This window comes from Nasonia vitripennis (genome assembly GCF_009193385.2).
Source record: "Nasonia vitripennis strain AsymCx chromosome 1 unlocalized genomic scaffold, Nvit_psr_1.1 chr1_random0015, whole genome shotgun sequence".
In the NCBI taxonomy this organism is placed as follows: domain Eukaryota; kingdom Metazoa; phylum Arthropoda; class Insecta; order Hymenoptera; family Pteromalidae; genus Nasonia; species Nasonia vitripennis.
In genome coordinates, this window is record NW_022279604.1 from 89,830 (window position 1) to 104,165 (window position 14,336).

The 14,336-nt window shown below is 33.7% G+C and overlaps 1 protein-coding gene across 11 annotated transcripts in view; it reads right to left on the minus strand.

Annotated features, from left to right (window-relative positions):
- Positions 1-14,336, minus strand: part of LOC100114823 (basement membrane-specific heparan sulfate proteoglycan core protein) — a 162,425-nt gene that overhangs the window by 50,806 nt on the left and 97,283 nt on the right. For 10 of the 11 annotated variants that reach the window (XM_031922424.2, XM_031922423.2, XM_031922422.2 and 7 more), the window contains 11 exons: positions 7,480-7,690; positions 6,928-7,068; positions 6,554-6,847; positions 6,278-6,480; positions 5,969-6,194; positions 5,520-5,890; positions 5,163-5,445; positions 4,642-5,074; positions 4,389-4,549; positions 4,137-4,317; positions 3,994-4,023 (listed from right to left, as the gene is read on the minus strand). In XM_031922424.2, coding sequence (XP_031778284.1) covers positions 3,994-4,023; positions 4,137-4,317; positions 4,389-4,549; positions 4,642-5,074; positions 5,163-5,445; positions 5,520-5,890; positions 5,969-6,194; positions 6,278-6,480; positions 6,554-6,847; positions 6,928-7,068; positions 7,480-7,690 — 2,534 coding nt within the window. The remainder of the gene's footprint in view (positions 1-3,993; positions 4,024-4,136; positions 4,318-4,388; positions 4,550-4,641; positions 5,075-5,162; positions 5,446-5,519; positions 5,891-5,968; positions 6,195-6,277; positions 6,481-6,553; positions 6,848-6,927; positions 7,069-7,479; positions 7,691-14,336) is intronic. The other variant, XM_031922420.2, reaches the window with a different exon arrangement.

A 14,336-nucleotide genomic window follows, 5' to 3' on the forward strand; every position in this document is an offset into this window, starting at 1 on the left:
TGAATTTTTCCAGCTTCATTAGTATTTTCTTTTAGCCATGAAGCCAAGTACTCCGCCCCATCCTTTGGTAGGCCCAAATCGCGTATGAGATCATTCACTTTTTCTTGTGTAAGTGGACCTTTCTCCTTCTTAGCATTATAGGGGTATTCCTCGTCACTTGTATCACTTGTACTAGCGATGTCATTGTCTTCATCAGACGATTTTTCTTCTTCCGCAATAACATCTCCTTCCTCCATTTCTTCTTCTATCATTTCATCTTTATCATGTCTTTCTAAATTTTCCTCAAGATCCATACTTCCACTTACGTACGTACCCAGTGGATCTTCTCTTTTATCAATTGACGATTCATATATAGGTTTCGCGACACTTTCAACGTTAGCGTAATTAATGTGCGACTTGATTTTACTATTAACTCCATGCAAATTCGTATTACAAAAATAACAGTCTTCTTTCCTTAAAGGTTCCATATCGTAGGCACTTTCATTTTTACTTCAGTTTTACCATTTATGCCTTTCTGTAGCATTTTCCTACATATTCCGCATATGATTTTAGGAACCTAATCAAATTCGTCAGTTTTCATGTCTAAGTCAAACATGTTCTTGTACTGCTCTTTAATATTTTGATTGATTTTTCTTCTATTTTTTGGGGTCTCATACTTGCCACAAATGTAACAAAAACTATCCCGTTTTGCTATAAGGCATTCTTAGTCACCAGACCTCAAGTGATAAATTCTTGTAGTATTATACTCTTCAAAAGCCAAGTTTCCCACTAACAAAGAGCTGCGGTCGCTCGATGACGACGCCTGCGGACCCGCTTGCTCACCCTGACCAGCCGCCGATACTGGGGTTCCGAATCCCTGCATCGTAATTTTTTGCTGTTTGTCTGCCATAACGGCTGTAAAGCCTTCACCCAGGGGTTTAGCCGACCGAAAAAAAGAATCGGTCGTTTCCCACCGTCACCACATGGAGGTACCCTGGGGGCAAACAAACAGCATATTCATATCCGTTCGTATAAAGTAGGAAATACAAGTGATACAAGTGAGATGAAGATTACTGTAACATGACTTTGGAAACCTTTTGGGAAAGAAGACCTTAACACAAACCCAAGATAGTCAACATCAATCGTCTTGGGACTTACACTGAGAGAGACACCCGATAATGAAGACTGCCTAATGAATCTAAAATTACACTTTTTATATTCGCATGTTGATGAGTTTCCAGAAAACCTAGGTGATTACAGCGAAGAGCAGGGAGAGAGATTTCACCAAGATATCAAGGAAATGGAGCGCAGGTACCAAGGAAGATGGGACGTAAATATGTTAGCAGATTACTGTTGGTCGTTAAAAAGAGATCTACCATCAACATCGGAGAAGCGGAAGCGTAATGTCATGGTATGATTTTACTTTTTATGAATCTTTATGATTTGACCTTCAACTGACCTTGACCATGACCTGATAGGGTTGTAATAAGCCCGGATTCGGATTCAGCGCCCGAAAAAATCACAAGATACCATGGTTTTAGTGTATTTTTCATGTATTTCGATAATTTGACCTTCAACTGGCCTTGAGAAAGTTCTGATGGGGTTAAACTGACCCCGGATTCGCATTCAGCGACCCCGAAAACCCCAAGATACCATGGTTACGACTGGTTACTGGTTTAGTCTTTCCTTAATGTATTTTGATAATTTGACCCCTATTTGACCTTGACTTAAGATCTGATGGGGTTAAAATGACCCTGGATTCGGATTCAGCGATCCCAAAAACATATAAGTACCGTGGTCAAGTTTTTTGGACTTACATTTTTTTTTATTGTGGGGCTGTGTAATGTTTCTTATGCCTTTATTTACAAGTACGATAAATTTAACCTATATGCTCTGTAGTCTTCTGAAAATTTATATGGGCGTTTCTGAAATCTATACCAACCTGTATACGAAATTTCAATAATATCTCATTTTTAATTTTATTACCGGTAGGCGGTAGAACCTCTTTAATGCGTATAGAAAAAAAAAAAACATTAACTTGACATTTTTTTTAGAAATTTAACTACTTTTATTAGTCTTCGTTCTTGCTAAGGTTTTTACTATTATTAAAAGTCTTTTCAGAGAAATTCAAATTAACATTAACAACTTTACAATTCTATTCACGCACTTTCTAATTAATAAATCCAAATGTATTTAAACAATTGTAGAAATATCTAAAAGCAACCCGTCCATGTAGGTGCCTAATAAATAAATAAATAAATAAAAGAACATAACAGTAATAATTGATTAAATAAACAATAAAGAAAGAAATAATAAAAATTAAAAAAAATAAAAGAATCATTGATCGAAAAATGAATTTTGATCTTGACGTAAAAATGGATTATTTTCAGTATAATACCGCTAAACATATCTGCATTTGCAAGTAAGTATTTTTATGCTCTATAGAAACATATTTTCCTACACACATATATTCAACACGAATATTCTACTACACTGCAACACTCTACACAAACGTATAACCTATTGTCGTAACAATGGCACAACAATAAGTTATGTAGAGTACTATTGTATATTTTGTTGCAGTGTAATAAAATGATAAAAAAACAAATATAGGGAATATTCATGTACAAAACATCTGTGTAGGAAAATTAATTTGTGTAGGGTATTTTTGTGTGCAGTATGTTCGGTGTCGACTAAAACGTATATATTTACTTCAAAATAAAATTTTATATAAGCATAATCTGGCTTAATTTATATTAAAAATAAAGTATAGTAGAGAAAGTTATTTATTTGAAAAGCATTTGTTTACACGAAAAATAACATCGAATTTAGTTCTACTTACAGTTAAATTATCCTTTAATTCATGTTCGAAATTTTCATTAAACGATAATATTCTTAGATTCTTTTCGTATTATTTCAAAAATGTATCATAAAAATTAGAGATCTTCTTTCAAACATTTACATCTGGATTTAGCCCTTCTTTACTCCGTTAATACGATGTATGTACTCTCTTAAACAAAATCAGTGAATTTTCCACTAATTTATGTAGTAAATCTTTTTTTATAACACGTGCATAAAAAAGACCATTTTCGGCGCCTATAAAGTGGACAGAAAATAGGGTTTTCCGAGCGTCAGGCAAAATGTAGAGCAAGAGTCCCTGGTCATAATACATGTATAAATTAATCCATTTTCGCTCCCTATAAGGTAGAACGAGCCTAAAATAATTTGAGAATCGGAAATCGAGAGGAGCGAGAAAGGTCGTTTTCGCTCCTAGGGGCGAAAACGACCATTTTCGCTCCTCTCGATCTATCTTTTTCCATCTCCTTACTAAAGCTTTAAATCGTTAAAAACTTTTGAAACAATTTCCAAAATTTTCCAAAATTTTCCAAATTTATATATATATATATATATATATATATATATATGCATCTATACACGCACACCGTAGTGGACGACTCGAAAAACTCTATTCTCGATCTAATTCATAGGCGACAAAAATGATCTTCCTTATACACTTGTTATAAAAAGCACGGTGAACAACGAGGGGCGAATGTGCTTTTCCAGACTCGGATGATGTTTGAGCACTCGTGCTCAAAGATCATCCTCGCTTGGAAAAGCCCATTTTCGCCCCTTGTTGTACAATGTACTATTAACTCGTAAAATAGAGAAATATTTACTGTCAGAATAATGAAAAGGAATTTCTTTATCCAGTGAATAGTCATTATTCGAAAAGTGAATAATTCACTATTTTAGAATTCCACTCATTTATCCAGTGAGTAGTCACTATTTGAACTTTAAGACTAATTTATTAAAACAGTAAGTTTTTTTCACTAGATTATCTAGTGAATAATCACCATTTCCTAGTGACATACTTTTGACTCGTTAAATGATAAATATTCACTGTGAAATACTTTTCTCTGATTATTTTATGAGAGTACATGTACTCAAAAGCTTAAACAAGGACACGCATTTAAAAAAGTGTTTTTTGGTAAAACGATTATTATAAATACTTACATTTTATAGGGATTACTGACTGAGGAAATGCTGCATCCAAGTATTTCATAAGTTTTGTTAAGTGTTAGTATATAATACATATATGTATAAATAGTATTAGTATTAAATTTTGCAATATTATAACTCTTTTAAATTCAACATACCTCCAACGTGAAGAGTAATTTTTTCTCTAACAACATGGACGCCATCAGTGAGAATGCAAATATAATTTCCACTGTCAGAAACTCTTACTTCTTTTATGATTAATACGCCATCCGAATCGTCAACGTGCCTCCCAGGAATTAGATACCCTCCCTCCTTTTCCCACTTTACGTCAATTCGTTTCTAAAAGAAAAGGAAACGCTAAATTAACTGTTCATAATAGCAGTAAAAGTTTCAACTTTTGAAAGACTTACATTATTTAATGATTTACCAGCGCAATGATATTGAACATTATCACCAATCTTTACAATTTGAATTTTTGGTTCTTTAATTGTTGCAACGATTGGTATTGTTGGATCGGGTTCGATGGCTGTCCAAGTCGGAACTGACGTAGTAGGAGGCTGAGTATTATCCACTGTAAAATTTAATTTATGCAATCACTTGTATGTTTTCGTTGCGGTCATGCAAATTTAATTTTTATGGTAATAAAGCTACGTTAACAGCTACCTGGATCTTGGCAGGAACGACCAGTGTATTGAGGGAGACAATTACATTTTAGTTGACCCGACCAATCTAACTCACAACTCTGTTCATTTCCACTGCATAAACAAGGATTGCATGATCCTAATATACTAACAGTTTGGTCGTTAACATTTCTATAATATCCTGGAGCACATGTTTCACACGAAGTTCCAGCGTACCCAGCGGGACATCTGCAAGCCTCAACTTGGTCGGCGCGAGGAGTTCCAGCCATTTCTACAGCAGTATCCAGACTAACATCGCTTATGTACGTAGCCATCATTTCATCACAATATGATGCTCTGACTAAAATTGCATCCACATTCGCAAGAACTCTCAATAAATCTGATCGAGTTGCAACTCGGAGACCACTAGAGGAAATGTGCCGCCATTCAGTTTCTTTTAGCGGAACTGCATACTTCTACATAATAACATAATATTGTCTATAATTGATAAAAATAATTTATACGTCAATAAAAACTATAGTACTTAAAATTCATGAAACTCACCAAACTTGAGCCTGGATTAAATTTTTTTAGATTTGTCCAATAAAGAGTTAATCCGTTTCCAATTATAATAATGTCTTGATCTGGACGACAATTTGAGTTTGGGCGGGCTTCGATATGTTGAGTGAGTTTTAAGTAACCACCATAACTTTTAATTTTGTTTCCTGTAAATGCACTTGGCAAGGACCAGAATAATCTCATGTTACGATCACTAGAATAGTGGTAACCGATTTCATTTACAGGTACATTCAGTTCAAATCCATTACTAATGACTATGCGTCGAGACCTAATTCATCATATCAATGCTTATTATAAATTAACAAAACTGGTAAAAATGCAATCTCAAAAATTTTTACTTACGAATCAGTAAGCGTGAATCCATGATTATCGTCCAATAAAAGCAATGGTATTTCTTGGATATATAAAGAACTTTCATGACATTGATTGGTTACGCCACTGCAGAAACATTCATTACAGCCATCTGGATTATTCTTTGATAACCCAAAGGTTGAGGGCCGACAACGGTTACATTCGGGTCCTTCGACATTTTTTTTACAATAACACTGACCATTACTGCAGTTACTAGATGAAGATCCAAGTGGATTGCAATGGCATGGAATGATGGAACCACTTTTGACTCGACAATCATAAGGAGTACCACGAGTGGCATTGCCTTCGTACCCAGATTCACAAATTTCACAATTGTCACCCGTTGTATGATCGGCACAATTCTGGAATGTATAAAAGTCAAATCAATAACAAAGTTATACTAAGTTTAACGTTATTTTATCAATTTTTTAATTACTTACCTCACATATACCAGTTTCCGGGTCGCATTGGTGAGAATGACTGTTGCATTTACATGGTTCACATATACCAAGGTACAAGCCTTCTTCTGCTCTGGTATAACCAACAGCGCAGTCTTCACAAGAAAGGCCTTGATAGCCAGGTGGACAGCTGCACTTTTCAACTTCAATGGCACGCTGTTTTCCAGTATTATATTCTTCCGCAATGTCCAGAGACACAGATGATAATCTATCCAATTAAAAACAAATTTTTGACGTAATAGAATTTTATCGAAAAATAATTAAGCCTATATTTAAAAAAACAAGACTTACGCAGCTACGTAAGTATGTGTTGTGTAGGTTGCTTTGATCCGAATCGCCTTCACGTCCGCAAGAGCCATCAAAAGATGCTCTCTATCGGCTTTAGTCCCATCAGATCTTTGCCAGTATTGTTCTAATAAGGGAACTATAAATGTCTTAGGAGTGTTCGGTTCTGGAAATTCTTTTGAATAATATAGAAGAGTAATATCATTTGACTGAAAAATAAAAAAAAATATGAAATTAATTATTGAATAATATTATTACAAAAATATAGTTTAGAAAACTTACGCTTATTAATTCAACATCTGCTGCGCTATTTCTTGACGTTAATCCGCCCGGAGAAGGAACATATCTTACGACATATTTTAAGTTACCTCCGTATGCTGATATTTGATTACCCAAAAACAAGCTCGGTACTAACCAATAATAGACATTACCAGCACCTCGGTCAGGGAAGTCATTAAACACGATTTCTCGGCTCTTAGGTTTTAAATTAATACCAGATGTAATGATTTTGCTATCTTGAACGTTAGAACCAACAAGACTAAATTCTCGTATTGAATTAGTAAACGAAACACGAATCTATAATTAATATTTTTTACATAAATTATCAATATTAAATTTGTATAACAAAATGAAAGAAGCAAGCTGAAAGAACATACTTCACTTCTATACCAGTTGGATGATACACAAGTACTGGTGGTACCCATGCAGAAGCAGCGTATACATCCAAATTGATTTGTAAATGCTAAGCTAAATGTATTAGCTTTACACTGATTGCAAGTTGGTCCTGTAACATATTCCTGAAAAAAGTCATGATTTTCGCGTGTTTGACAATCTCTTTTATGTCTATTCTAATTAAAGTATGCTTGCGAAAATACGCACAAATTTTTGCAATGGTTGATTTCTTGTATAACGCTACGTTTTTTAACTTTCTGAGTATAAGATATTTCAATTAAACATGTACACCCAGCGGTAAAAATAAATTTGAATTTATCTTAAGACCTTTCTGATTTCATGATCGTGTGAACTGAATGTTACGTTAAAATAAGCCGCGAACAAAAAAGGAACAAACAATTTTTATGCTACAATGCTTTAAAAAAACTATTACGTTCTTTCGTGTGTCTATCAGCATCTTTTTAATAATATTGTAATATTTTTCCGGGTATCACCTAACAGAAAAAGAACTTTAAAAAACAAGATTTATGTTTTACCTTACACTCACATCTTCTGGTATAAGGATTAAGTTCAGAACTCAGACTGCCACTACGATCACATTGATCATAAGGTATGCATTCATCGCCTAACATAGGATTGCCTCGATAGCCTTCTGCACATCTTTCACATCGTTTGCCTTCGTAACCAGGCGGGCATTCGCATTTTGCATTTCTGCCATCAGTATCAAGATAGCAAGTACGATCGGATCTGAAATCGCATTTAAAAAATAAATGTTTAATCCATTAAAATATGTCTTTACGAGCTGTTTTAAGGGCCTTCGGGAACATAGAAGTAGATAGAATTTATGTACATAGTAAACGAGACAAATAGGGGTTCCTTGCATCCCAACTTGTAAATCAACCGCTGCACCGATTCCGCTGAAAATGATTTATCTCATTGTTTGATACACCTTTTCTGCGGGGAAGCGAGTTTACAAACCTTCGTGAGCCCGGTCAATCAAAAATGAACATTAAAATTTTTCTAAAATATGCCTTTCAGATCGAGCTGTCCCATCTTCAAATGTTTACTATTCTACCTGTAACCCCAAAAGGAAGTAGAAATCGCTCGTTGACTGTGGCACGCTTACCGGTTAGAGAGCATGAATAATATTTTATCGTTATAATATTGCTGCAAATTTGAGTATACAGATTCTACAACTTAAAATAGATAATATAATAAACTTAATCAACACAATAGCGAAATTGTAATATAATACTTGTTCATACAATATTGAATGCGTCTATCTGCATAGCAATTGAACCAATAACCGTGCATTCACGCAACAAACATTTCTTTTACAAAACTAAAAACCACGCATGACAATAATAGTATATTGTGCAACTAAGGGGGAAACGGGCTCAAATCCCACCCGAGGTAGAAATTGCCCCCTCTCCTTGTTACACACTGTACTTTTTTGACAAGTGCCTGTAAGGACTCGTTTTCATGCATATAGATTGAATGGTAAGTTGCGCATTTTGAGTCGTAAGCCACTCTCTTTCAAAAATTTTCAAAAATTTTCCAAAAATTTGATTAATTTTGAGTGTTTTTGTGTAGCGGGAGGGAATAGCCATTGCTGCAGCGGGAGAGAATGATTCCTTCCCGCTGCAACAGGAGGGAATGGTCTTTTTCATGCACGTGTTAAGAAAATGTGTTTATTCACAAAGAAATTGTGGGCAGTTTAAATTCTCTTATGGGAATTTAACACGGGGAAAATTATCGAAAACAAGCCACGATTCAACTTTACCTACTACACTCAGTGTATGAAGGTGCAATCCAAAAATGTCTATTACTAGGATCGAAGTATCAGGAGAGAGCTTTAATCTGAGGGCTGGTGAGTTAGAAATGGTTGCCTAGGGAAAAAATTGTCTAGACTTGAAAATAGCGAAAAATCATGAATTCTTGGATTTTTTACTATAATCGGCGATTTTTATTTATTTAGTTTTTTAAATCCTTATAACTTTTGATCCCAGAAGTCAATTTCGACCATCTGGGGCTCAAATTGTAGCTCTTTCCTTCTGCTTTCGCTTTCAAATAAGATTCGCTTTAAAATAAGATTAACATTTTTATTTTGCGATCAGCCATATATATGCCCATCAATTATGGCTGTTTTTTTATATTTTTCATTGCCATATATATAGCTGATAAACCAGTAAAATGTTTAATCTGAATTTTGAAAGCGAAAGAGAAAGAAAAGAACTACAATTTGCCGGGTGGCCGAAATTGGCTGCTGGGATCAAAAGTTATAAGGATTTTAAAAAAATAAGAAAAATCGTTGATTTTCGTAAAAAATCGAGAAATTGGTGATTTTTTGTCATTTTCAAGCCTAGACAACTTTTGACCTAGGCAACCATTTTTAACCCACCAGCCCTCAAATCAATTCTTTTTTTTTACTTTTAATACTTCGATTCTATTGAAACACATTTTTAAATTGCGCCTCCAGACAAAAAGTGGCATTTTCCTGATTTTCGTTAATTTTCCCCATGTTAAATTCCCATAAGAGAATTTAAACTGTTCGGCAAAAAATAGATATTTTTTAATCTTGGGAACCAAAGGTTTTTCGGGTTCTATATGACCTAAAGAACGAAAAAAAAAGTGGTCGGGTAGGTGTGCTCTCAAATTTCAAATTTGTTCACTCAGACCTCCTGAAGTGTCTGGTTTTCTGTGGATTTGCACATATGGTCCCAAGGCCTTAAGGACATAAAATTGGTCTTATTTGCGGCGAAAATTTTGCGGCTACTACTTTATCAAAAATAATAGTTTTGTTCCACACTCAACCAAAATGGCCACTGTTTGCGGCTGAAATACGGGGCGAAAGTAGAATATTTTTCCTGCAAATTCTTCATATTTCATAGAGACGAAAGTGGATTTTCCCTCGGCTGATTGCTGCCCTTATGAGAATATTTTTCCCTCGGGAAAAACACACACCCTCGCGAAATATCTACTCGCTCGAGCAGTAAACCCACCCGCGGGAAAAATATGCTACTTTCACCCCTTGTTGCATAATGTACTATAGCTTTGTGTGTAAAGCCGTATACAGGGTGTCCCAATTTGAATGCCCACCCCATATATGACAAAAGTTATAGGATATCGAGGGCAAAGTCAATTAGTGACCTTGGATTTGACCTTGAATTTGATTTTGACCGAAAACAAATGGAGAATTGAGGACTTTACAGTGTATCCAAAAAAATTACATTTTAACGTTGTTTTAACATTTTTCAAAATTTTTTAACATTTTTTAACATTTTGTAACAATTTTCAACATTTTACTACGCTCCGTGAAAAAATCGAGTTTTTATTAATTTTTCTTGCATGAAAATAGGGCCTTTTTTATGCACACTTTGGAAAACCTTCAAAATACATAAAATTATACTTTCGAAATTTATAACAATTTTACTTATATTTGCGTACCATTTAACTAGTATTTTATCATACATAAAAAGGTTTGCACTTTCGAAAATTCGTCCATAGATTTATCAAATGTCTGTATAATGAAAATAACGTCGATTAAATCGTCATTCGAAAATATGATATTCGAATAAATCAATTTCTATAATTTGACAATGAGTTATTCATGGCGATCATACACGGAAAAAAATGGTTGGTAAAGGTACCTAAGTAAAACTTGGTTAACTCCGAAATGGTTGTGACAACCAACCGTAATATAAATCTGACTACCCCGGCTTTGTTATATTGTTAATTAATTACATTGTTAATCAACTTTTATCGGAGGCACAAATTTTATGAGTTAATTGGTAGCATCAAAAACGAGTATTAGTTAATGGAAGTTTTATAATGGTTTACTAAAAATTTTGGTAAAGTTACGCAGTTTTTTGGTCAATGCAATGCCTGGTCGGGGAAGAGTTTTTTCATTAAATATGTTTAAATTTGTTTCCGCGAAAATGAAAAAAAAAACTAAATTTTTAGTTGAAAAAACGAATTATTTAACATTTTACCATAGACTTGGTTTCAGTGACCAATATTTTTTAACTAAGACTACTTGGTAAAAAGTACTAATAAAATAGTTGGCGCTTATTTTCCCCAGCAATGTGGTTATCCCAAACAAGTACTTACTACAAGTATGCGCCATCTAATTAAATTTTAAAGAAAATATGAAATTCGATAAATAATAAGTCGTACACGGAAAAAATGGTTGGTTGTGAGAACCAAGTACTTGGTTGGGATAACCAAATTGCTTGAGAAAATACGCACCAACTATTTTGTTGGTATCATTTATCAATTGTACTTAGTTAAGAAAAATTGGTAACCATAACCAACTGTATGGTGATATTTTGTGTAGTCGCGAGGCGACAAACACTATTTAATCTTGGTTATCTCAATCAATATATTGGTTTGTAATACTAAAAAAATATATCAACAATGATAATTTTTACATTTAATTTACATGTTTACAATTTTATAATATAATTAATATTTCTGAAAAAAATGTCTCCTTCACTGGGTATTGAACTCGGGTCCTTCAGGTCCAAAGGCGGAGACTCTGTCGTCGCGCTAGCAATGCAGTTGGTAAATGAGAATTTTTGAAAATATAAGCTGCAATTCGGATTCCAACTAATATCTTGGTAATTACAACAAAAAGTTTGGTTAACCCACTATAAAAACAGTGATGTACCAGAAAAATTGTTGTCCTTACCATGTAAATTGGTTAGTAACCCATAAAGTTGACTTTTTCATTGTAAAAAAATTGGCTTGGTTAAATTAACCAAGCACATAGTTCTCATAACCAATTTTTCACTAACCAATTATCACTTGTTTACCACAACTAACCATTTTGCTTCCTCCTAGAGGAAGCTTTTTAATAGTAAAATTTTGAGTTTCGTCAAAACTTCTAGAAAATACTTTTTGGTGTGTTAGAAGTTCAAATCAAATGTTTTTAGAAAATGTCCTTATGGATGTGTGTGTGTTTGTGGGTGGGTGAATGAAAGGTGAACGAAAGGTAAAATTTTAAGTCCCAGAATATTGGAAAGATATAATTTTGAAAATCTATATTTGGAAATTCCTAAAAATATCGCTTTTGCAATATTTTAACTACAAATATCACCTTTCGCAATATTTCAATACAACATTTTTGTTTTATAAATTTTTTAATTTCAAAATCTCAGTTTATAAATTTTGAATTTGTAATCTTTACCCTTTCTAATTTTTGTCTTGGTAAGGTTAACCAAAAATATAGTTGGTGCGTATTTTGCCAAGCACTTTGTTACCGTTACCAAAAATTTTTTCCTGTGTGCAGTATACATTAGAAAGTTACGTTCAAATTCATAGTAAACTATCTATTTATTGGACCCCCCCCCCTTACTAAAAATATCCCTTTCGCAATATTACAATTCACCATTTTTGCTTTATGAATTTTTTCATTTCAAAATCTCAGTTTATAAATTTTTAATTCCTAATCTTTGCCCTTTTTAATTTTTAATTTTTCAAAATGTTACCCTTAATCACTTGCGTCCTGATTAATAGGTACAAAATTAAAAACGGTACGGTGTGCAAAAAGGGACGAATGACATTTTTAGACACAGGTGATGTTTTGCAAATATACTATTATTGCCCGCTTTTATAACTTTTTCTTCCTATGTTTAAAAAAATGTTGAACTCATTATATACTTGTTATATATTCCAACAAGAGAGTGGTTGTCATGTAAAAAATAGTCACGTCAGACTCGCGTAATAAATACAAAAAACGCGAAAATACGTTCACGCGTTATATAAGGGCTGAGTGAGCTTTATGACCTCGTGTAGTTGCAGTACCAAGGCGTAAAGTAGGCTTAGGGGTGAGGGCAAAAATTTTGAAAAAAAAAAAATTATAAATTCAAAATTTATAAACTGACGTTTTGAGATGAAAAAATTTATAAAACAAAAATGTTGAATTGAAATACTGCGAAAGATGATATTTGTAGTTAAAATATTGCGCAAGGGATATTTTTAAGAATTTCAAAATTATACCTTTCTAATATTTTGGAACTTAAAATTTTACATTTTATTATAAATCAATTGGTAATTTTCTCCTTTCAAATCTTTATTTTTTAAAATTGTTACCCTCACCCGCTTTTTAGACCGAGTGTAGAGTTTGCAGTACGAATTGAAGGCAAATGCGTCTCGGAGTCGAAGATAAGTGCTGGAAACCACAAGAGATCCAAAAGACTATCCATAGATCCAAATAGCCCTTTGTGCACACCTTAATTTTTGTCACGCATATATCGTCGGTCCCTACGAAGAGTAGTAGATTTCAGATCTCGCGTCGAAGACTAGCACTTTTCACTTGTCGCCGCGAAGAGTAGCACGTTTCATGGCTCAAACTAATACTCTTTATAGTATGAGAAAAACGTATGATAATTTAATAATTTTGGTACTAGCCGTCTCTTTGCATGTGAATGTAACTATGTACCACTTTGGCGTTCATAAATATCATCAATTGTTGAAGCAGTTAAAGCCCCGAAACCGCAAGGGTTTTCGTAAAATGTGCTAGTCTTCGCAGCAAAGACGTGAAACGTGCTAGTCTTCGCGGCAAACGAGTGAAAAGTGCTAGTCTTCGCGGCGAAAAATGAAAAGTACTACTCTTCCAGAGGGATTTGGGACGTGCTAATCTTCGTAGGGACCGACGATATGAACTAAAAAGTAAAAAAATGTTTAAATTTTCGAAATTTTTTTAAATATGACACAAAAACTAAAAATTTGCAGTTTACGACAAAATTTGGTCAGTAGACAACAAAAATTTTACGGTCGCTGATTGTGCCCTCTTCGGTTTAAAATTTTTGAACGCTTTGCAAAATATGATAAACGTAAACCAATATTATTTTTTGCATAACTACTACGAGTTTTGCAAAATCCAAGGCATTTTCAGCATCCGTACACTGAGAGAAAAGAATCCTTGACACAAAGAAGAATTCTTAACTGTTAAGAAAATTGGATTAAAATTTAAAAAAAAATTAAGCAATTAAAATTAAATAATAACGACGTATTTCGTCAGAAAAAGTCAAATTGTAGTTTGCAAAATGACCACTGCTTCTTAAAATGTGTCCGACGAAATAAAATGTTAATTTAAACTTTTATCTAAGAAACTTAATTTTGTCATATTCTTTGATACCCACTACACATGCTGAAACTCACTTACAATCACTTTTTGACTGTTAAGCTTGTTTAAATCATTAATGATTCTTGTGGTATAACGCGGAGGCACTGCTAAAAATTCAAACTTCCAGCATGAAGGTAGAACACTCTTAAACAAGTATTATTACTGAACAAATTGTTTATTATAAGATCATAAACATTCATGCAATGTGATATTAGCCCTAGTGGAAATAATTAGGTGTGCGAAAGGCATATAAACTACATCTGG